Source organism: Sturnira hondurensis, unplaced genomic scaffold (genome assembly GCF_014824575.4).
Source record: "Sturnira hondurensis isolate 20B ecotype Veracruz unplaced genomic scaffold, ASM1482457v3 Scaffold0019006, whole genome shotgun sequence".
Lineage (NCBI taxonomy): Eukaryota > Metazoa > Chordata > Mammalia > Chiroptera > Phyllostomidae > Sturnira > Sturnira hondurensis.
In genome coordinates this window covers 4855758-4881169 of record NW_028091637.1, presented here as the reverse complement: position 1 = coordinate 4881169, position 25412 = coordinate 4855758, and the positions used below count along the sequence as shown (strand labels likewise).

The window sequence follows — 25412 nt, the reverse complement described above, 5'->3', positions numbered from 1 at the left end:
TGTTTAAGATTTATAATTTTTCATTCATTGCTTTTCTTTATTTCCTTTGAATTCTTGTCTATGAGTTTTAAGCCTCATAAAGTTTTTTGAAGAAAATAGGTACTTAATAAATTATAGGTTTTAATTTCAACATAGGAACTATTTAGAAGTCTAAAACAGTAGTGCAATACATAGCCCTTATTTCTAAGGCCCACCACTTTTAGCTCTGGAGATAAAGACAGACAGTGAAAGTATCACTGACAATTTGAAACTGTTAGATACCTAAATATTTAGCTGTGAATTCTGCAGAGAATGTTTATCCACAAGTGAGATAACCTAATTATATACTGAGTTCTCCAGTGACTAATTTAGATTTTTTGCCAATCTCAATGTAAAGAGGGTTGGAAAGCATTGTTAAAGGCTGGGTAAAAGGCTTAATGGAGAACTGAAGTCATAAACTGAAGTTAGGGCAAAATTTGCCTAGACAAAGAAAGGAAAAAAGACATTATATTCGAGGTAAAGACCAATAAATAAAGAAATGGAAGAATTGAGAGTGAACACGGTCATGTGATAAAACTGACCTGATGGAAGCATAGTGCATGTTGCAGAATACTTGTAGTTGAATGTAAGTGGAGATATGGATAATGGGCCTTGAACATGGACTTTTAAAGTTGATTTTATAGAAAAGGTAGAATTACTTATGTATTCTGCACCAAAATAGTGTTATATGAGCTATAGTAAGTCCATCATCATTATGCAGAATATATTTAAGGGGAGTGGCTAGCAAGAAGACTGTTGCAATAATTAATATTTAAGGTGATAATTAGTCTATTGATTCATATACTAACATTTGGAATGAAGAAAAATGATACTGATATGAAATGAATCTAAAAGACAAACTAATAAGTCTTGAAGACTGATGCCTCTAGAGAATGACCAGGAGATATGAATAAAAATGATATGAAAATTTGAGCTTACAAGATTAGGTTAGTTGAACCTACATTGGAAAGTGAAGGAAAGAAAAGTTGGTTGCTGATTTGGGGAAAGAAGATAATACATTAAAAATCAATTTTTAAATAACTTTGTTTTATTTAATATCCTCTTGAATCTTTTATTTTAATTTTGTCTTTTAGAACAATATTTTTAAGTTGTAGTAACTACTTCTAATAACTATTAAGGGATTAAGGTGTGTATGTTTGCGTGAAACAGTGTCTAAGAGATTCTGAGTCAGAGTAGTAAATGGTAGCTTTTTAAGCCAACTTCAGTGTTGGTTATGAAACTGTGTTTCTTTGCAAATTTAGATCTTAAATGGGTAATGATATCATAGTATATACTACTCAAAACAAGAGGGTAGGCAAAATTTTCCTTCAAGACTACTATCTACATCAAGCTTCTGTTAGCTGTAGGATTCTCTGCTCCATACCATTCAGGGCTAAAATGTATAGTTTTATGATAGAAAAACCTAGAAAAGACCTAAAGTTGGTAATATCTACATATTATAAAACCATTAAAATTACTTTGTAACAATGAGTGCCACAGTACAAACAACCCTCTAACATTTAACCTAAAGGTGGGATATAGCTCAGGCTGTCCATCCTTTGTCCATCTGTATTGCTACAGTAGTTAGGTAGGAAATCAAAATGACAGTGGCCACCTTCTCTTCAGAGCTTGTGATTCACAGGTGGTGTACTGGTAGAAAGCAGCAGGAAGATCATGGCTGATGTATAGAAAAGAAAATGGAATCTCTAGCTGACTTCTTACTGTCAAATCTTCACTGCTTTTACTATTTTCTGGGAGGTTGAGAAGAGTTCCTTTTTCTGAGAAATACTGCACTATTACTTGCAGAAATCTTAGTGATCCTAATTTAAGTTATAATTTAGGGATCGGAGTGTGTGTCCTCAATGAAGTATTTTCTGGAAAGATGAATAACTGTATTCCAATTAGTAATGACAGGTATTTTGCTTATAATCAAGTTGATTCTGGTTTACTTTTTATGAAAATCAGTGTCTTCAAACTGTTTCAGTTCTAAACTCTGCTTGTTTATTTGCAGTGAATCTAACATTATAAGCATTTGGAATAATGGGAAAGGCATTCCAGTAGTAGAACATAAAGTAGAGAAAGTTTATGTTCCTGCATTAATTTTTGGACAGCTTTTAACATCCAGTAACTATGATGATGATGAGAAAAAAGTAACAGGTAAAGAATATCTAAATGGCTGATTAAAATTTTTGTTAAAAAGTAATTGTTCTCAACATAAAACTTTTATTATTCCTATGTAAAATATTACAGAAGACGAAACCTGTGAAGTTTTGTTGAGAGAAAAATCCTTTTCATAATTAATATCTATGAAAAGCTATCATATATAAGTGTAGTCTTGATAATAGTCCTACAGATGCTTTAAAATCTTAACTTTGATAGTACATTGATTTATGTTAGAACTTCTAGAACTCTACTCTGGCTGACAGGTTGAGTTTGGAACTACTAATAACAGTAAGAGATACAATTCCTGTATATGTGTTTGTTATTCCATAAGCACCATGTCTTTTGGTATTGATCAAGTTATTTTTATACTGTTTTCTTTAAATCATTTTCATTAAACCCTTCATATTTAATTGTTTTTTCAGGTGGTCGTAATGGTTATGGTGCAAAACTTTGTAATATTTTCAGTACAAAGTTTACAGTAGAAACTGCTTGCAAGGAATACAAACATAGTTTTAAACAGGTATGATAGAAATGTGTCTAACCTCTTTTTAAAAATAATCATGTTTTATTGCTTTGCTAATAAAACCTTAGGTAAATTGCAGTAATACACACACATACACATATACATGTATTTTTAAGTGTTAAGCATGTCATTATATATATTTTAAAAATCTTTTGAACGACTGGGAGATTTTATATAAGCCTTTCTTCTATTTCTTTAAAAGAAAATTATTTAACAGACTTTTCTTTTAACCTATTTACACTTCAGTGAAAGTGCCCTGAACCTCAAAGACAGTTGAAATGTATCTACTTTGGATGTTTGAAAGATTCCTCATTGATTTATGAAATTCATACTTTTTTTTAAAAAGAGTCATTTATTTTTAGAGAGAGAGGAAGGGAAGGAGAAAGAGAGGGAGAGAGATACATCATTCAGTTGCCTCTCACATGCCCCCAACTGGGGACTTGGCCTGTAACCCAGGCATGTGCCCTGACTGGGAATTGAACCAATGACATTTCAGTTCTTAGGCTGTGTTCAATCCACTGAGCCACATCAGCCATGGTGAAATTCATATTTTAAATTTTTCTTTTATTTTTGTAAGCCTTTGAAAATAGTTCAAAATTTTACATAAGCTAAAATAATTTTCTCAGAAAAGCATCATACCTATTTATTGTTGTAAAGTTGTATATAATCATATTGAAGAACTTAAGATATTTTATTTACAGTGTATAAAGTCACATAGTTTCTTCTGCTTATTTTTGATATGAGGTTGCTGTAATAGTAGTATTTAAATTTTTTTATCTTTAATATCAAGTTCAAAGATTTGTTTGTTGTGAAGCTGAAAAATGTGTATAGCTGTAAATGTGTTTCATGAGCTGAGTTTTTGTTACAAAAACTAGGAACATTATAGAAATTTTGAATATTTTCTCTTTTAAAGACATGGATGAATAATATGATGAAGACTTCTGAATCCAAAATTAAACATTTTGATGGTGAAGATTACACATGTATAACATTCCAACCAGATCTGTCCAAATTTAAGATGGAAAAACTTGATAAGGACATTGTGGCCCTCATGACCAGAAGAGCTTATGATTTGGCTGGTTCATGCAAAGGGGTCAAGGTCATGTTTAATGGGAAGAAATTGCCTGTAAGTGTTCTAAAATAGTTATTGCTTTGTTATTTTGTAGAATGGCTTACAGTTAGATCTTTAAAAATCTAATAGCATAATCTCTTTAACTGATATATTTAGGTGACTCAGTTTAAAGTGATTATTGATGAATTTGCATTAAAACATCTTGCTACCTGTTTTCTATTTATTGTATTTATTCTTTATTTTTATTCTGCCTTCTCTGGGTTTAACTGATCATTTTTTAATGATTCCATTGCATTACCTCTGTTTAGTTACACCCTTGTTTTTTAACTTTTTGGACAGTTGTCCTAGGGTTTACAGTTTCATTTGTAAATATTTTGAGTCTACCTTCAAATAATTTGATCATTTCATATGTAGTGAAAGGACTTTATAATAGTGTGTCTTCAGGATCTTCCTCCCTTTTCTTGTGTCATTACCATCATACATTTCACTTTTACATCTGCTATAAACACCAGAAGAAGAAGAGAGAATGAGGCAGAATAAACATTTGAAAAAATGGTGGCACAAATTTTTTCACAATGTGACATTGTTGTTAATATTTTATCATTCATTTACCTTTTAGAGAAATTAAAAACATAATACCTTCATTTACTCTATTTCCAATTCTTTTAGTTTCTTGATGTAGACTTAAGTTTCTGATTTTAATTATATTCCTTCTGCCTGGAGATCTTCTTTTAACATTTTGTAGGGTATTTTTGCTGTCAGTAAATTCAGTCAGTTTATGTTTGTCTGAGAGAGTCTTTGTTTTTCTTCACTTTCTAAGACTATAGAAATTTCACTGGATACAGAATTATGGGTTAACAGATTTTTTTTCTTTCAATACTTAAAGATGTCACTTTTGTTTGCTTGCATGGTTTCTGATAAGAAGTCTGCTGTAGTTCATATCCTTCTTCTTCTGTTTCCTTTTCTCCTGGCTGCCTTGAAGATTTTCTCTTTGTTTTCTTTGAGTATAATATGCTTAAGTGTGTATGTGGATTGTGTGAGTGTGTGTTTGCATTTATTCTGTTTTGTGTTTGTTGTCTGTCACTGATTTTGGGAAATTTAGGCTATTACCCTTCAGTATTTCTTTTGTACTGTTCTTTTTCTTCAGGTATTTCATTTATGCACATGTTACATGATTTGGTATTGTCCCAAGCTCTTGAATGTTTTGCTCTGCTTTATTCATTCTTTCTTTTTGTGTTTCAGGTTAAATTCTATTACCCAATTTTTTGTTGTTGTTGAAATGGTGTGTTAATTACTGTTTTTATGCCCTGTTTTTAATTTTAATAATTTTTCCTTTATTGTGTCAAGTTTATGATAAGCCTACTGAAGATATTCTTTTATCTGCTGTTTTTGGTTCCTAGTTTTTCCATTGAATTTTTTTAAAGCATCCATCTCTCTCCTGAAGTTGCATGTTGCCTGACTTCTCCATTAGAGCCTTTAACATATGAATCATAGTTATTTTAAATGCCCTAATACTTAACATACTTGTGGCATATTTGAGTTTGATTCTGAAGATTGCATTGTCTTTTCAGACTGTTTTTTCTTGCCTTACGGCATGCGTTGTGAGTTTTTGTAGAAAAATAGCTGTTGTATAGGTTAGTAGTTGTAGATTAAATAGCCTTTAGTATGAGGATTTATGTTTATACAGGGAATGGGATGTGTTTGCAGTTTGTTGTTGCTGTAGTTATTGGTGTTGAGGTTTGTTGTTGCCATGGTCACCAGAGACTTTAAATTCTTCTTTGTTACTGTTTCTTTTGTTTGGGCTTTCCTTTTGAGCTGCTCTTAAAGAAGGGTGTATCTCTTGCAGTTCTTCAGCTTAAACCCACTGTTATTATTGGAGGCCTGTTAGCATGGTGGTAGGTTGTGGGGAAAGCTCTTGTGTCTGATAAAGTCGCAGACTTTGGAGTGCACACTGGGCCTGTGTCTCAAGGGTTTGTCTTTGCAAGTATCTCTGTTTCTTCTCCAGAAATAGAGATGTTCCCTTTGCCCTTTATTCTTTCTCCTCATTGCAGCAGGTTATTCCCCGGAATTCTTACTCAGTATTTTTGAGGCTCCTTGTCCTGCAGAATGAATCTTTTTTATTAATTTAAGTGATTTGAGGTGGGCTGGGATAAGGCTGAACAGAATGAATTTATGCCAGCTATAGCGATATTTTGCTGACACTCTCCAGTAGTATCCATTTCCCATCAAAGTGAGGGTTTTGTTGTGGTTGTTGTTGTTGGTAAGGGAGATGGAGCTGTGTGGGATTCCCAGTGGGTGCTGTTCCCCTCCCTTGGTCAGACCATCGGGAGAACTTGTTTAGATTCTGTCTTTCCTGTGAGAACTTGCTGGGGTTACTGAATAAAAAGTCCTCAGGGGCTTCTTCACACACTCATACTAATACATGCTTGTCCTATAGCAATTTGTCAGAATTTCTGGTTTAATGTTCCTACTGCCTTAGACTACACGGGGCAGCTTCTGCCCCAGTTAAGCAAATACTTCTGTGTCTCCTACAGACTCCTGACTCTCTTCAAACTCAGGATAGCCAGATGTCCTGTGAGCTCAGGTTTTGAAGGTTCAGAAAATATCAGTTTGTCTGATAAGCTCTTTCCCCACCCTCCCACCCTCTCCATGTTTGAACTCAAAGTGGAAATCTACTTTGTTACTTAAAAAACTTAAAGTTTTGAAGGATTTTATAATTACCTGTCCAACTTTCCATTCATAACCTTTATTTGTCTAGTACCATGAAATGAATTGCTTTTTAAAGGGTAGGGATCAAGGAGTAGAATAGGAGAAAGTCATGAAGGTTTGAATCTGTGAAATAAGATGTTGAGAATGAGGGGAAATGAAAGTATGGGAGTACCTGATGGCATTTACCTCTGGAAAATGGGTTAAATAATACTTCACAATATAACACTGCTTATTTTGTTTTTTTAAATGAATAGGTAAATGGATTTCGCAGTTATGTAGATCTTTATGTGAAAGACAAATTAGATGAAACTGGAGTGGCCCTGAAAGTTATTCATGAACTTGCAAATGAAAGATGGGATGTTTGTCTTACATTGAGTGAAAAAGGATTCCAGCAAATCAGCTTTGTAAATAGCATCGCTACAACAAAAGTGAGTATGCTCATTCTATTTCTAAGTCAGTGACAGAACAATGCTTCATTAAAAACAACAAGACAAACAAGAATAACAAAAACAAAACCTAATCTGCTTTGGTGAAATCAAAATTAATTTATGAAAATGAAAGTTTATTGTCTGTGAAATAGCTGTCTTATAATTTAACATCCATTAAGAAGTAAATTTATACTATTACTGTTTATAGTTGAATACATTCATATTTTATGAAACTTAGAATAAATATCCTATTCTGTGTTCTGAGTTTAGAATGTAGAAGACTAATAGGAGATGAGTACATTTGTGGTTCAGATTGTACAACATGTTATCTGCCACTCTAAGGAGCTTAAATCCTATTCTTTTTGGATTTAAAAATCAAATGAAATTTGCCCCATTTAAAAGAATTTGTCCAATCACCATAATAAAGTATTATTATATATTCCTAGAATAATCTAAAGCCGTGATTTATCATTTTGTCACTCTTTTTCAAGTTTTAATATTTTTATTTTTAATGTTCAATTTTTTATAATCTAGCATCACTTTAGTCAACAGAAATCATTATGATTGCATTTTATTATATGTAATAGAAACTAATGGTCAGTGACATAAACATGAAAAGATTTTGTTTTTCCTCTTCTGTTTAGGGACTCGGAGGGAGGCAGTCTTAGTTTAGTACTGTGACTCCGCAGCACCCTTAGGGACTTAGGCCCTGGCTTTCTTTTCTTCCATCTTTAGCATCTGGCTGTTACTCTTGCCTTTTAGTTACCTGTTGCATCTGTATGCCTCATTTCTAAGTTCCAGGGAGAAAAAGTTGGTTTGGGCAAATGCATATGCCAACTAAATCTCTCCTTTTATGTCAGGGATATGATCGTTGTTTTGGAAGCCCCATCCAGTAGACCTCTGCTAACATCTTTGGCTGGTTCATGTGGGTACCTCTTAGCTACACAGGAGGCCAGATTAGTGAATCTTTGTAATCGGGCATGTTGCCAGTTAAAAACAAAGACATCTGGAGTTACCAATAAGGGGAGAATGGATATGTGACGGACAACTGACAATGGCTGCTACAGTCTCTAAGTTTAAATATTGGGAATGTCATTACCACCACCTTGTCAGTGTTCATTCTCACTTCCATGTCTTTTTTTTTCTAGTTGTTTTACTTTGTAGGAAATTGGTTAATTTGCTTAATGGCCAAAGAGACCTTATTTTTAAATCCCAACTCTGCTATTTTGACACTAATACTATTACTCTAGAAAATAGGTTTAATAGTACTGATTTCACAAAGTTGTTATAAATATTAAAAACTCATTCTAGAAAAAAATGAATATGTAAGTAAGTAGTTTGCTACCCTGACTCTAGAAGATTTTGAATTTTTTTTAATTTAGGGTGGACGTCATGTGGATTATGTAGTAGACCAAGTTGTTGGTAAACTGATTGAAGTAGTCAAGAAAAAGAACAAAGCTGGTGTATCAGTGAAACCGTTTCAAGTAAGTGATACTTTGTGTATATTGTTGAAGTATTAGGCAGTGTTGGTTTTGGTATTGACTTTTTTTTGTATGTTTTTAACAGGTAAAAAACCATATATGGGTTTTTATTAACTGCCTTATCGAAAACCCAACTTTTGATTCTCAGACTAAGGAAAACATGACTCTGCAGCCCAAAAGTTTTGGGTCCAAATGCCAGCTCTCAGAAAAATTTTTCAAAGCAGTGAGTAAAATTAGTATTACTTTTTAGTGTGTTTATATTGAGAGTTTAGTAGTTTTATTTATAATTCCTATGTGATTAGTTTCTCATATTAACAGAGACTATAGGCATATTTATAGTACAAACCAATACACCTAATTCTACAAACTTCAAAAGTTAAATAAAGAGTAAATTTTGATTTGTAAAACAATTTATTATTTTGCCAAGAATTAAAATAGGTAATCATGTACCTAGTTGTATTTTTAGCTTTTCATTGGTGATTATAAAGTCAGATATCTGCCCACCCAACAGATGTTCAAGTCCTTTTAGGACTTCTGATTTCAGCCTTTCCATTCACTTCAACTTGATCTACTGATTTTTACCATTATATAGTTTTTTTTAAAAAATGTGGTAATCTATGCATAACAAAATTCTCATATTCTACGTATTTTAACATTTTATTTTACTTTGCACATATTTATTTAGGCTTCCTTAACCTTTATGAAATAAGGTAAGAATGCAGATAAATAATAAGTCTTAGATTTATAACCAAGTTCTGCTAATAGCTTCTTATAATCTATTGTATATAATAAATAATATTTGCCTCTGTTCCCTTATTCAGCAGTACCATCAACAAACACATTAAATAAACATATATAAAGTTCCTCTAAATATGTTTGCACTGAAAATATAAAGATGAATAAATCACAGTCCTTCCACTTTGAAAATTTGTAGTTTGGTGGAGGAATAATTGCAATAGTGATGACATACTTATCAAATTCCATTATCAGAATTTCAAAGGTAGGTTCTCACAAACAAAAGCAATTTTTTAATTCAATTTTTTTTAATCCTCACCCTGATTTTAGAGAGTGAGGAAAGGGAGAGAAACCAAGAAAGATAAATATCGACGTGAGTGAGAAACATTGATCAGTTGCCTCCTGTATGCACCTTGACCAGTGATCAAACCCACGACCTAGGTGTGTGCCCTAACCAGGAATCAAACCCAAGACCTTTTGGTGTATGGGACAATGCTCCAACCAATTGAGCCACCTGGCCAGGGCACAAATGTTGTTTTTAAATTGTAGCTTAAGGCCTATAGAGATAGTCCTTCTGGATCATCACCAATTCATAATACAAATGACCCTGTGTTAATGCTTTCCCAAATTTCTGCCCTCATAAAAATTTTTGTGAACTAAAAAAAAAAAAAAAAAATTCATGAACTAATTTGATTTTAGATTTTATACTTTTTCATTTTGGGCAGATTAAGTTTGAATTTGGCAATATACTTCACCTCTTTTTATATCTCAAACATTCCAGATAACTCTTCCATACACCTAAAATCTAACTACCCAGGATGATGAAAAGTAAATAACTGTAACTTGGAGGTGTTTCACTCTTTTCACTTTTTTTATTTTGGGGTAAACATATTATCACATGTTTGATTAACTAGTAATGACGCATAATTTATAATGTGGAATTACTGATTACCAAACTTTTTAAAGGATAAGGACTATTCATAAGTTCTTGAGTTTACCCTAATGTTCACTTCATGTTAGTAGTTTTTATTTATCATAGCAAATTCAGGACTCACACTTTTGTATGGACAGATATCAGAAATGTCAGTATGTAGAATTTACCAGCTGGTGAGTTCAAGGGTAGATCAACTTTTACTGTATTCATTTGAGCAAAATTAACTTGTAAGAAAAGCTTATGTATATTTTATGGCATTTATTATAATAGAATTTTTCATATGTAATAAAGCTACCCTTTTTTCATGTGTTTATTTTGGAGTAGTTAACTGTCTGAGTTAGTTTTAGTGTGTAGTTAGGATAAAATTTACTATCATGTGTCACTATTATCATCATTATTGTTTTGCCCTATAACTGCACAGATTACAAGTATTACATTAATTTTAGCTGAGTGTCTGAACTTCTGGCTTATTTGTATATCATTATTCTTTAATTTTTAGGCTTCTAACTGTGGCATTGTAGAAAGTATCCTGAACTGGGTGAAATTTAAGGCTCAGACTCAGCTGAACAAGAAGTGTTCATCAGTAAAATATAGTAAAATCAAAGGTATTCCCAAACTGGATGATGCAAATGATGCTGGTAAGATTCAGATTTTGAAAAAAGATTTAAGTTTTTATTTATCTACTTACAGAAAATTCTCATTTTCTACGTACAGTTAGGCTGCAGGATTTTATTTTCAAAGTATAATTTCACTTGATTAAAACTGCTACTTGTACCACATACTACTAATTTTCAGGGAATATGAATACAATAAAATACATAATATTTAAACTATACTGAACATAATATAATGATTCTTACAGTCTTTCACTATCATCATTGTGATTATTAAGTTTTCTGTCTTTATTTTTCTCACTGGTAAAATTGAGGAATGTGGAATATACGTTTTTCTAACTTTCTCTCAGGTGGCAAACATTCCCTGGAGTGTACCCTGATACTGACAGAGGGGGACTCTGCCAAGTCACTGGCAGTGTCTGGGTTAGGTGTGATTGGACGGGACCGATACGGAGTCTTTCCACTCCGGGGAAAAATTCTTAATGTACGAGAAGCTTCTCATAAACAAGTATGTATTTTTATGTATATATATACTCCCACATGTGTATATGACATTTTCATACTTTACTAAAATTGTTGAATTTTTAAATGTGAATCATAACTCACTTTTTGTAGATTTCAACATTTTAAAATACTTTTAATTTTTCCTTTACATACAGATCATGGAAAATGCAGAAATAAACAACATTATTAAAATAGTTGGTCTACAGTACAAGAAAAGTTACGATGATGCAGAATCTCTGAAAACTTTACGCTATGGAAAGATTATGATTATGACTGATCAGGTTGGTTTAAAAGTGGCCACGTATTTCAAACTCATCTTTTTTCACATTGTTCTTTTGATATTTGTTTTATGAGACTTGCTCCAAGATGTACAAGTGAAAGTGATTATACATCAATTGGGGAAGAAAACATTGTTTAATGGCACTGGTTGTGTGAAGTACATTTTACATTGTCTAATTTATCGGGTAACCATCTTTTTGGTTAGTTATTTAAAAAATGTTCTAAAGTATAATGAATATGACAAGAGGAGAACACACTACATGTAGTACTATGGGGTTGAAGCCTACCTATAAGTAGGAAGGAAATGATGAAATTTATAATTAAGGGAGATTAATAAATAGGATAATGGTTACTATATCTGTATCATGGCATAATTTGGGATGCACAAAATACTAGGAGGACTTGAATAGTAAACTGGCAGTAACTAGGAAAGAACTAGAAAGTTAAAAAGGAAAAAATTTTATATGCATCCAACTGCTTTCTCTTGTGTACTCTAATTAAAGAGAAAATTTGTAGAGAAATTTTGTAAAGAAAATTTTCAACTGAAAAACATTCCATATAGTGTTAAGCAAAAATTTACCGGTTTTTGTATCAACAGAAGACTTGTGAATGCCTGTTCTCCATGGACTTTTGTCTTTCATTGCCCAGTGAAATTACACTATAACCGTGATTTATGTATTTACATCCTTAAGTCATTCTTTTTGTGAAATCTGGGTAAACTATAAAACAGATGTAATGACAATATATTATCTAATGACAATATATATCATCTAATGATAGGAAGATTCAATCTATAATTAGCTTTATTCTATATTAGGATTTTAAGAAAAATTCTTTATTGTGATCATTTAAAGAATAATATCTACTGTTTTGTGAAATGCAGTTGTAAAATTTGAATGGAATTTTGCCTTGTTGCTGCAGTCATACTTTTGAAAATTTGGTTATATAAGTAATTACACTTCATAAAAGTATTATAGCTCCCTTTCATAACATTTATTTAGGATCAAGATGGATCTCACATAAAAGGCCTGCTTATTAATTTTATACACCACAATTGGCCATCACTTTTGAAGCACGGTTTTCTTGAAGAGTTCATTACTCCAATTGTAAAGGTACTATTTACATTAATATGTTTTTATACTGTTGTATTAAAGGGTAGCAGAAAAACTAATTTTTTTTTCTTAATTTAAGGCAAGCAAAAACAAGCAGGAACTTTCCTTCTACAGTATTCCTGAATTTGATGAGTGGAAAAAACATATAGAAAACCAGAAAGCCTGGAAAATAAAATATTACAAAGGTTTGCGTTTTAAAATGTTTACATTTTGTGAAGTTACTACTGACATGAATATGTTTTTATTAGAGCATTATAAAATATTTTGCAAGTCTCTTTTAGACTTTGAAATAGCTATTGCTGATTTTTAAATACTTGTAATGGAAAATTTTATAGAGAGTAGTATAATGGGCTTCCCATGTACTTCAACAGTCACCACTTCATGGACAGTTTTGTTCCATCTACACTCTTCTCATTTCCACCCCATTAGTTTTGAATAATTTATAGACATTGTATTATTTCTATAATATGTATCACTTAAGGAATTTATTTTAAAAGTCTATAATGCCATTATTATATCTTTCTTTAATAATCTGAAACATTCAGTCAGTGTTAAAATTCTCTTGCTTGTATTAAATATGTTTACAGTATTTTATTTTGAGTCAGGATCCATACAAGGTCTACACATTGCATTTGGTTGATAAGTTTCTTAAATCTTAGTATATTGTTTTTACTTTCATATTTTTCCTTAAAATTTATTTGTTCAAAATGTTAAATTGTTCCATAAAATTTCTCACATTCTGGGCTTTGCCGAGTATCCGTATAATTTCATTAAATATGTAGCATGTTCCTCCGCCTCTTTATTCTCTGCTAACTGGTATTATACCTTGAAGGCTTGATTAGATGTGGATTATATTTATGTGGCAGAAACATTTAATAGGTGGAGTATACTGATGTCAGGAGCCTCAATATATGGTTTGTCTTTTTGTCTACTAATATGAATCAGGTACAGGTGTTACCAGCTTGATCCATGAGCTTTTCACCTAATGGTTTCAAACAACTATTGATGTTCATGATCCACTTAAAAATTTTTTCAGCTTTGTTGAGATATAACTGACAAATAATTGTATATATTTAAGGTATACAAAATGATGAGTTGATGTATGTTTACATTGTAAAATATCACTATCAAGTTAATTAACATATCCATCACCTCACATAGTTATCCCCCTTTTTTTGTGGAGAGAACATTTAATATCTATTACCAGCAGTTTTCAAATATACAGTATAGTACTAGTAACAACAGGTACCATGCTTTTTATTAGATCTCCAGAACTTAACATCTTACAACTGACAGCTCCCTCTTTTCCTCTCCCCCCGCCCCTGGCAACCACCACCCCACTCATGAGTTGTACAGTTTAGTCCCCACATAGAAGTGAGGTCATATAGAATTTATCTTTCTCTGGTTTATTTTATTTTTATTTTTTAATTTGTGCAGGGTTGGGTACCAGCACAGCTAAAGAAGCAAAGGAATATTTTGCTGACATGGAAAGGCACCGCATCCTGTTTAGATATGCTGGTCCTGAAGATGATGCTGCCATCACATTGGTAAGAAAGCTGATTTTTTAAAATCTGTCCTGATAGCCATCTCCCTGTCTTTTGTACCTTTCTTTCCAGTATGGCTTTTCTATAGTAAAGCTCTTAAATTTTAATGTCCAAAGTAGTTAATTTTAGTATTTCCCTCCTCAGCAACCTCCTGATTATGCCCTGTTTTCATAGTCCTTTAATTTAAAGACCTCTGTTTAAATGTGTTTTTGATAAAAACATATTAGAAAAAACAAGTTTCCCAGAAGTTAGTTATTTGCCTCTGTAAATTTTAATTTCATAGTACAATTTATTTTATTTTTAATATGTGAAATCATTTTCTGGAATCTTTCAGGCATTCAGTAAAAAGAAGATTGATGACAGAAAAGAATGGTTAACAAATTTTATGGAAGATCGGAGACAGCGTAGGTTACATGGATTACCAGAGGTTAGTCATACAGAGTGGTGTGATCTGGGGGAAGAAAGAGACTAAAACTAATACAGTGATAATGATAATATTGCTGTGTAACTTTTCTCTTAGCAATTTTTATATGGTACAGCAACAAAGCATTTGACATACAATGATTTCATCAACAAGGAATTGATTCTCTTCTCAAACTCAGACAATGAAAGATCTATACCTTCTCTTGTTGATGGTAAGTACCTGTCATTTAAAAAATCTTTCTCATTTTTGTATATTATCAAGTGTATTTTAACCTCATGTACATTAAGTGATCCCTGTAATAAATGTAAAAATCCTGAAGTTGCTTTAGAGATACTTTAGTAGGACTGAAATCTTTTATATTTCTTTCTTTTTTAAAAAATATTTTATTTATTTATTTTTAGAGAGAGGGGACAGGAAGGAGGAAGAGAGGGAGAGAAACATCATTGTGTGGTTGCCTCTCATGTGTCTCCTACTAGGGACCTGGCCTGCATCCCAGGCACATGCCCTGACTGGGAATCGAACCAGCGACCTTTTGCTTCACAGGCCCGTGCTCAATCCACTGAGCTACATCAGCCAGGGCATCTTTTATATTTCTTAATTGGAATCTTTTAAAATGCTTTTTGAGTTTTTCAGGAAATTTAACTTTAAGGCAGATTTTAAGAGCTTTTGCCCCAAGTTGATTGGAGACTTCCTAAAATAAATAGTAAAATGGGATTTTGATAAGTTCTAAACTATTTATCAGAGACTAAATTTTAAAAGCAGCTTTATATTTAACTTATTTTACTTGAAAAATAATTTAGAGTCTGCTAGCTAGTAATTAGAGCATATATTGGTTTTCTGTCTAGCACTTTTTAATTATCTTTTTAAAACTTTCAGCTAGTGGATCTTTGTATTCCTTGGTTTTTCAGCTCATAGCACATGATTCTACTTATCCATCAAGTTCTAGCTTTAAATTATATCCCTTTTTTGTTTCATTCTAAATTGATCTCAGATGCCTAAACTACTATGCCAATAATTGTGTTCCTGTTATTTTACTTGTGTTAATTTTGCCTCCTCAATTAGATTATAAAGTTCTCAAGGAAAGGGGCCTTGTTTATCATCCTCTTGTTTCTGCAATGCTATGGGCCCACGATGATGATGACGATAGCTAGCATACACTGAAAAGTTTATTACTATGTTCCTTGGTCTAGAGCAAGAAGAATGATAAGGAAGCAGAATGCTTTGCTTGAATTATCTCATGTTATCCTTATGATCACCCTATTAGGAAGGTAATTATTTCTCTTAGAATGATAAGGACACTGAGACTGGGTTAGTAATTTGTGCAAAGGCATATGTTAAATGGCCTAGTTGAGAACAGTATGCAGATTAGTGGATTCTAAACACTGCATTCTTAACTACCACAATACATCTTTATTTATAAGGGTTAGCCTGATTTGTGATGCTCTGATAATAGTTTCAGACTCATCGATAGTTTGCTGCTACTTTAGTCATAACTGACATTTTAGACATATGAATGTTTGGAATCTCCTGTGACAGAAGTTTGCTGCCACCGAGTGGTTCTTTAAGACCAGACGGGGGTCTTTCGATTGGTACTTCACTTTTGGAATAGACTGAGATGCTATCCAAACATGTTAGTTTGTACTCACTTTGTTATAGAATCTCAATTATTTTTAGTCAGTTATTTTTCAAAAACTAAATATATCTTTCCTTTTCTTCCTTGAATATAAAGAACATTTTTATCAATAAGAAACATTACAGCTATTTTTAAGTAAGATTTTTAAAAGAAGATTGTTCTTTTTAAAAATAGGCTTTAAACCAGGCCAACGAAAAGTTTTATTTACCTGTTTCAAAAGGAATGATAAACGTGAAGTAAAAGTCGCCCAGTTGGCTGGATCTGTTGCTGAGATGTCTGCTTATCATCATGGAGAAGTAAGCATTAAATTTAGAATCAGTTGATAACTATACTTACAGGCATGAAAAATGATAATTAAACATAATAAAGTATTTTTATAAGGCCTTTGAAAATATAAAAGAACAGAGTTTGGATTTTAGTGAAAATTAGGGTATTCATATAGAAAGTTAAAAATTAGAATATTAATGTTATATTCTGTTTCTCTTCTATAGCAAGCATTAATGATGACTATTGTGAATTTGGCTCAGAACTTTGTGGGAAGTAACAACATTAACTTGCTTCAGCCTATTGGTCAGTTTGGAACTCGGCTTCATGGTGGCAAAGATGCTGCAAGCCCTCGTTACATTTTCACCATGTTAAGGTGACAGTTTGCTGATGTAATAATATAAGGTTCTATTTGAAGTTTATTGGCACTAACAAAATGTTTAATAGGATTGTAATTATGGAGAAGTATTGTGGACTCTGTTGAGGGTGAATATTGTAAATTATTTGATAGTAAATAGAATGAACTTTGTTGATATAAATTTTTATAAATTATTGGTGAAACCAGTCCTAATGAATGTAAGGATTTTTCTGACCCAGTTTTACTTTTTAGGCTGACGAATGTGTTTTGTGATTTAGTCAGAGTAAGAGGAAATTCTTAAAAAGTTACTTATCAATACTGAGAGTTTAGGTAGGTAAGTATAGAAGTAAAATTGGATTATTTTATTCTGGCTTTGTGCCTGAGAAAACTATATTTGGTAATAAGCATAGGCAATTTGCTGTGAAGAACTTATAACCAAAATTTTAAAAATGCATTTAAAACATTCTTATTGCTGACACTTACAGATGTTCCTCATTTCCCCCTCCTTTGGGAAATGTTCCCCATTTCCCCTCCACCCAGTTCTGCTCCTGCCCCCCCCCTTCACCACATTGTCTGTGTCTATGGGCTGTATATGTATGCATATATGTTCTTGGGCTAATCTCTTCCAGTTCCCCTCACCCCCCTTCCCTCTGAGATCTGTCAACTGTTCCATGAATTTATGTCTCTGGCTTCATTTTGTTCGTTAGTTCATTAGGTTACACATATGAGTGAGTTCATATGGTATTTTTTTCTTTGGATGGCTTATTTCACCTAGCATAATGTTCTCCAGGTCCATCCTTTTAAGAAGATTTTTTGAAATATTTTTAATTATTTTTAACATTGTATTTCTGAAAACCATGACATTTTTCCATATTTTTCCCTTTCATTAGCCCTTTAGCAAGACGGCTTTTTCCTGCTGTGGATGACAACCTGCTTAAATTCCTTTATGATGATAATCAACGGGTGGAGCCTGAGTGGTATATTCCCATAATTCCCATGGTTTTAATAAATGGTGCTGAGGGCATTGGTACTGGATGGGCTTGTAAACTACCCAACTATGATGCTAGGGAAATTGTGAACAATGTCAGACGAATGCTAGATGGCTTGGATCCTCATCCCATGGTAATTATTTATAATTTATTGCTTATATTGTTTATTTAACAAATTATAATCTATAAACCACAAAGTCCAGTCATTTTAGAAAAGTAATGGAAACATTCTTATTTTAGAATGTGCTGTAGACAATAACCACTTTATTAGTCTGTAATTTTATATGTACTTTTAATAAAAGATGTAAACTTTGGAAAAAGCTTGAAGATAAGGTTAATGGGCAGATAATGTTGAAATTTAAAAATACTTCATATTTCAGGCTTTCACATATCTAAAGTATATAGAGAATAATATTTTTATGACCAAGTTAGATAACTTTAGGATTTGTTCTGAAATTACTGAATTATATTAGCATTGTAATGATGCTTAACAACCCATTGTATATATTTTAATGTATCCCCATATTTTTTATTTTTGCCCTTACATCATTAACTGTGTTTTAGGTTCTTCTCCCAAATTCTTTCCAGGAAAAAGCCTCTCAAAAAAGTGTCCATTCCTCTTCCACATGATTCAAAATCATCTGGAAATTTTCTTTTTATCATGATACACTTAAATAAAGGTCTATTTTTATTACAGAAATAGTAGTGCTTGTTCGTTGTAGAAGATATAAATAAGCAAAGAGGAAAATAAACTTCTTAAATCCATGATGTAGAAACAAACTTAATATTTTAATGTATTTCTCTACAAGTTTTTTTCATTTCTATATTTAAAAGAAAACAAAAATTATATATATGATTTAAAATCTCTTTTCCTCTTAAATACTTTAAAATATTTGTGACAGAAGCATCAAACTACTTTATGATTATAGTGTTTATTTGAGTTCTTTCAGCTATATTTAGAAGTATTTAAGTCCATGTATTTGATCAATGCATGCTTTTTGTGTGCCTGATTGATCTGTCTATTGGTCTTTCTGTCTGTCTAGCTAGCTATCTGTCTTTGAGACACTGTGTGAGATAAAATAACTGTGAAACTGTGATCTCTGTCTTCAAAAAGATAATCTCTAATCAAGATAAGACATTGGGACTGAAGTTAATAGGGATAAAGGATGGTTGCTCAGTGTGCCAGAAGAAATGTCCTATGTTGTATGCATACCTTCTTTTGATATAATAAATAAGAAATTTAGAAGAGGGAGAGAGCATTTGTAATTAGGCCAAGAAAAATGAGTAAGATCTATATCAATGAATGGGGTGTGGATAGCTGACTATGTGTCAGGGCTGCTGGATGTGAGTGAAAGTGAGAATATTCAAAATATTCAAGCAAAATGTGGAAGAAGGGTAGTGGTCTGGTAGGCAAACCAGATAGAACACATTGGGTAAAGACTGGAAGGCTTTCAAATTAACATCCAAGCAGTTTGAATTGAAAGGGTTATTAATCTAGGGGGAAGGAGATACGAAGACAATAAGCTGGGGGAAAAAAGTAATATTCTAGGGAGACTAGAAAAAATGATGCTAAGGTTTTGAGATAGAGGAATATTTAGATTATATTAACAGAAGCTGTGAATTCAGAACCGAGTGATAATTTGGAGACTATTGAGGGTAATGAAATGAGTTTCAGTCATGTTCATCTGTCAGTAAGCAGAGCCTTCAGGTATTTTTATTTTTATCTGCAGCTTCCAAACTACAAAAACTTTAAAGGGACAATTCAAGAACTTGGTCAGAACCAGTATGCAGTCAGTGGTGAAATATTTGTGGTGGATAGAAACACAGTAGAGATTACAGAGCTTCCAGTTAGGACTTGGACACAGGTTGGTATAATTATGTGAGTTGTCTGTGAAGAGGGATTGCATTAAACAGTTCTTTCTGATTAGAATATGGTCCCATCTTTGTTTTCCCTAAGTCTGTATGTATAGTGTTTAAAAACTCCCATTTTTGACCCATTCCGTTGAATTTGTGCTTTGAATATTCAATTAGAAATTTAAAAGTTTTTTAACTTATGTAAATGTGGGGTAAACTTAAGCTAGCTTTTAAAGATATTATTATCTTTGTTAATCTTGGAATGAGTAGAATAATATGTAAGAAATAGTTTTAACCCTTATAAATATGGCCAATAAGTTCATGTCAGTATCAGCTATTACAAATCTAAAGGGGTATGCATATATCGTCTCTCATCAGGTCTGGTTGATGTCATTGTCTTTATATGCTCAGCCTTCCCTTTGCCCTTTGGAATATGAGCAGATCAGAACCATTATTTTGCATGTGTTCTTTCTCTATTGAGATCCCCATCTGTTGTCTTCTCTAGTGACTGGGCAGGAGATGACAGTGATGGAGATTTCCTTTTTTCACCCTCCGCAGGAACCAAGAGTTTTAAAAAAAAGTTGCATGACTTGGGTATGAGAATATGAGTGTGTGTCATGAAAAGCTTTACTTATTTTCAAATCTTTTATAGGTATACAAAGAACAGGTTTTAGAACCTATGCTAAATGGAACAGATAAAACACCAGCATTAATTTCTGATTATAAAGAATATCATACTGATACAACTGTGAAATTTGTGGTGAAAATGACCGAAGAGAAATTAGCACAAGCAGAAGCTGCTGGATTGCATAAAGTTTTTAAACTTCAAACTACTCTTACTTGTAATTCCATGGTAACTGTTTAGACTTACTATTAATATATCCTTTCTTGCATGTCATAAGTTGGATTTTTGTAATTGGTTTCATGATGGCAGTGGCTATAAGTCTGAATACACCCCCCTGCCCCTTTGCATTTGCTATAGAATCTAGAGGTACATTCATTTCTTTTCCTTTACTTACCTTTTACTCTTAATCCCAACTCTGCATTTGTGCATCTGGGCTTTTGAACACTTTTGCACTGACCAAAAGTTATGGGAGTGATTGTTGCAGAGTTTTCGTGTTGCAGTTTTCGTTTTATGCCCGTCTCTATTAGCATTTTAACTATGGGAGTACTTATCTCCTCATGACTCTAATCTGCCAAATTAAATTTATATTTGTGTTTATTTATAATTGGGGAGGATGGTAGAACATTAATATGTATGATTACCCTTGTTCCATTCCTGATTAGCTTTTAGATTTAAAGAAGAGTAAAAGGAAAAAATCCAGCAATAGTATAGCATCTGTTTAAAAAAAGTGCCATAATATGTCAAGAAAAGCTGATGGAAAAAGGAGAAAAAAGATGGAAAGTAAAATTTTCAAAAAAATTGAAGTTTAGGTGAATTATAGCACAGTTATAACAACAAAAAAGAGAGAGGTGAATGAATATATGGGAGGGAGAACTTTAATGATTTGAAACTTAAAGATAGAGTGTTCAATTTTAGTTTGAGAAAAAAATTTGAGGTGGTTTTCTAGCCACATTAAATAAGAAACCTTTTTAAGGTCCTATTTTTACCTTTCCCAATTATTTCTGTTTTAAATATTTCTATGGTTTTGAATATTGAACTTACCAGCTTTCTAGAGTCACCAAAGGAATATTTACATTAATGTCCTTAATAGTTTTGGTTTTGTTTAACGGTGTTTAGGAGTGGTGTGTGTTTATATACTTGTATTATTAATTTAAATACTATAGCTGTCTCTTAAGTTAAAAATAGAAGTACAGATTTATATAATCTTCAAAAACTTTGTTTTGCTTAGGTACTCTTTGATCATATGGGATGTCTGAAGAAGTATGAAACTGTGCAAGACATTTTGAAAGAATTCTTTGATTTACGGTTAAGCTATTATGGTTTACGTAAGGAGTGGCTTGTAGGGATGTTGGGAGCAGAATCTACAAAGCTTAACAATCAAGCTCGTTTCATATTAGAGAAGATACAAGGGAAAATTGCTATAGGTAAGATGCAACTTTTAAAAATTTGAACATTAGTTAAAATGGAAAAAATCTTTATTAAATAGAAGACATTTTTATCAGTAGAATATAAACAAATACAAATTGAATCTCTTTTCTTGATCCTAACTTTATTTTTCCCTCACATAGAGAATAGGTCAAAGAAAGATTTGATTCAAATGTTAGTCCAGAGAGGTTATGAATCTGACCCAGTGAAAGCCTGGAAAGAAGCACAAGAAAAGGTAATCATTTGCAGAACAAGACATTCAGAGAAGCTTTTAAAAGCAACTTCCAAAACAAATCAAAAACCCAACCCCTAAAATTTAAATTTAATACTGCTTAAGGTGCCAAGTTGTCTGTTTGGAGACTGAAGTCTTCTGTTTATCCACAGAACAGATACAGTACAGGAATTTGCAGTGCACACCCACCACAAAGCACTGTGCCAGTGTGACTCAACCAGGGCCTGGAGAAATGACTCCAGGTGTGAGAAGGTAGCTCAGTCTCCTTGGCCTTTTTTCTGAGCCTGCCATTAAAGGGTGTCAGTTACGGTGGTGGTTTTTGTGAGGTGCATGTGTACTCTCTGGGAACTACACTGGTAGCACGTATCGTTTCACACTGGTCAGTGGGCACAACATGGTATCCAGTCACCATTCCCTTGATCGGGTTTCAGTTTATTCTGGGAGGAATAGAGAAAAAATGTTCAATATTATCATATTTATTGAGCACCATTTATGTTCTGTCCTGTGCTTACATCTTAGGCTGGAGATTTAAACCCTGGAATTTCAGATTAGAAGTCTGATGTTTTAACTAAATTGTCCATTTCAGATCATAAAGTACTAATATTAATCCAGTGAATTGAAACTTTGAGATTCCCCTCAAGAATTAATCTCTTGCTGTCATGAATATTTAAGAGAAAATTTTAAAAAGACAGTACAGCATTATGATTGAGAACATAAATGTACAAAAGGAAGAAAATTGAAAATGATTAACTTTTTATTCTTAATTGGAATATTGTGTCCATATGATACTGATAATGTTAGCGTCTTTGAAATACAACTATGATTACGTGACATAACTTGAGCTGAATCTTTAAACTTCCCTACATTTATGAGTTCTCAACCATAATGTTTTTCAGATTTTTCATCAAACTATATTGAAATGCTGCTTTCATTTACACTACTATAACTTTTTTCTATTTTTAACAGACAATAGAATGCTATATATTAGAGTGAGTAAAGTTAGAATGATCTATATATTTTGCAATTGTGTGTTAAGACAATAGACTCATTCCTTATTTGAGAAGAAAGGCATAGGATAAGATTGGAAACATTTAGAATTAAGATTACCCAAGCACTTTGTTTTCCTTTTAATGTGCTTTATTGCATTCTAAAACTCCAAATTATAGTTTATAAGCTACTTGCCCTTCTGTATCACTGTTGGTTTAAACCATATTTAAAAAAAATTAACTAGTTAGGTAATAAATTTAGTGCTTAGTTCTAAAATACGTGTGTTTATTTTTTTTTCTTTTTTAAAAATACATGTGTTTAGAGTTTGAGAATGCCCTTCTGGTGAAAACAGACTTAATGGGTAAAACCTAGTGCTTGGTTTTAATAATTTCATTGACACCATCAAAATCTTTTCCGCATATTGGTCATGGGTTCATTTGGGGGGTTTAGGTAACAAAAGGAGCTACCCTTACAAGTTGGAGAAGAGATAGTTATAGATAATTAGTATATTATAGTTTTTTCAAAAACAGTAGAATTTGGTCATTGGAACTTGAAAAGTTTATTTCTGAAAGTAGCCTTAGTGACCTTCATATTAATAATGATACATAACACGTATTCTTGCAGTGCTCACTAACAAACAAATAGTACTCTGGCTGTCATCAAAACCTAGGACATTCAGTTAGATTTCTAAAGTGTGGGTTTAAACAGGATTTTATGACACTCGAATAATATTTTAATTGTTCTGTAACAGCCTAAACATTCAATAGCAACACACTCCTCCATGAGGAATTTTTTAAAAACTGTAAAAATTTTTAAATTCTAAAAAATTTTATAAATTATCACAAGTTATCTAGATATATATTAATCATCTATCAGCTGAACTATACAGCATTCCTTATTTGCATACTGTTGCTTAATTGAATTTATAGTTTTGTTTATGTAATGAGGCATTTTGCTTTGCAATTTTTATTTTTATCCATTTGCTTCTAAAGTGTACTTACTTAAACTGGACTTTGTAGGAATACATTATTTCACTGAACATTTTAAATTAAATTGTAAAGTTTTTCTTTTTTGGTTACCAGAAGTGAACTTTTTGTTTTATGGAGTGTCGTGGTTAACTCAGTCATTTAAAACTATCTGAGTGCCTTAAAAAATTTAGATGCAATTAAATAAAGATGTAATGGCTGTTGTATTTAAAAAATTTCAAGGTGATGTCACCTACAATATCTGCTAAATTGATTGGATTTTAAAATTATATATTAGTGTGAGGATTTCTTATTGCAATTCTTTCTATAAAAAAGACCTTATAAATTAAATTTTAGAGTAGCCCTTATAATCCTTACTCTTACTCACCAGCTCTTAAATTCTTAAATGAAGTTTCTTAGTTCTTACATGGCTAGTCTTGCTTTAGAGAATTTTCATTAAGAATTCATCCTTACAGAGTGACTATGTCTTAGCATATTTAGGATAACTATAAAAAATTTTTCATAAGTGATATTTATTTTGGGTTTCAAATTGTTCATTTACTCACTAATATAAAAATATGATAAAATGCAGTGATAAGACATTAGTTTCACTGTATTAATTTTAATATATGGTATCTTCTCATTTTGTGACTTAGAGTGCCTGGGCAGAGCAGTTAATTTTTTATTACATTCCTAGATAGATAGGGACTGAATATACCAGTACTTTATTATACATTTTTAGAAAATTTAAACTTTTTATAGGAAAGATGTACTTTTAGGCAATTTTGCAGATAATCTAAAATAATGCCACCAAGTGAAAATGTAACATTAAGAGTATATTATATAGCACTAGTGGATTTTTTAAATCAGTATTCAATAAAATTCAACAATGATTTGATGCTATATATGACTTTAATATAAAGTTTATTGTTTTTTACAGGCAACAGAAGAGGAAGAATCACAAACCCAGCATGATGACAGTTCCTCAGATTCAGGAACTCCTTCGGGCCCTGATTTTAATTATATTTTAAACATGTCCCTGTGGTCTCTTACTAAAGAAAAAGTTGAAGAACTGATTAAACAGAGAGATACAAAAGTATGAATTTTTGTGGGTTAAATCATTTAAAACAATTTCAGTATTTCCAAATCTTTTTTCTTTTTTCAAAAATAAGTATTTTGAATTACCACTTATACATTTTTAAATTATTGGATATTTAAATCATGCTACTTTTTTATCATAGGGGCGAGAGGTCAATGATCTTAAAAGAAAATCTCCTTCAGATCTTTGGAAAGAAGATTTAGCAGCATTTGTTGAAGAACTGGATGTAGGTTAAGTCTCTCTTAAGACATATTTAGAAAAGTCATGTTCATGAAATGAGAATGAAAATTCTTTTCAATGAAATGATCTCAGTTTCCTTTAACTCTGTGAGGTTAATGTGTGTATGAGCTGCATGATGGTTAAGCTTCTGTAAAGTTAAAAAGAAAGTTGTGTCTGGTATAGGTGATTGTGTAAAGCTACGAAGTTGAAAATTAGATTAAA

At 32.1% G+C, this 25412-nt stretch overlaps 1 protein-coding gene across 2 annotated transcripts in view; it reads left to right on the top strand.

Moving 5' to 3' along the window:
• TOP2B (DNA topoisomerase II beta) overlaps window positions 1-25412 on the top strand; it is a 65377-nt gene that overhangs the window by 23036 nt on the left and 16929 nt on the right. For both annotated transcript variants that reach the window (XM_037070721.1, XM_037070720.1), the window contains exons 5-27: window positions 2030-2175; window positions 2604-2701; window positions 3618-3830; window positions 6740-6913; window positions 8296-8397; window positions 8480-8617; window positions 10563-10701; window positions 11028-11185; window positions 11337-11462; window positions 12462-12572; window positions 12652-12757; window positions 14010-14119; window positions 14451-14543; window positions 14637-14751; window positions 16348-16469; window positions 16665-16813; window positions 17686-17917; window positions 19515-19649; window positions 20291-20491; window positions 21492-21687; window positions 21832-21923; window positions 24813-24968; window positions 25114-25197. In XM_037070721.1, coding sequence (XP_036926616.1) covers window positions 2030-2175; window positions 2604-2701; window positions 3618-3830; window positions 6740-6913; window positions 8296-8397; window positions 8480-8617; window positions 10563-10701; window positions 11028-11185; window positions 11337-11462; window positions 12462-12572; window positions 12652-12757; window positions 14010-14119; window positions 14451-14543; window positions 14637-14751; window positions 16348-16469; window positions 16665-16813; window positions 17686-17917; window positions 19515-19649; window positions 20291-20491; window positions 21492-21687; window positions 21832-21923; window positions 24813-24968; window positions 25114-25197 — 3196 coding nt within the window. The remainder of the gene's footprint in view (window positions 1-2029; window positions 2176-2603; window positions 2702-3617; window positions 3831-6739; window positions 6914-8295; window positions 8398-8479; window positions 8618-10562; window positions 10702-11027; window positions 11186-11336; window positions 11463-12461; window positions 12573-12651; window positions 12758-14009; window positions 14120-14450; window positions 14544-14636; window positions 14752-16347; window positions 16470-16664; window positions 16814-17685; window positions 17918-19514; window positions 19650-20290; window positions 20492-21491; window positions 21688-21831; window positions 21924-24812; window positions 24969-25113; window positions 25198-25412) is intronic.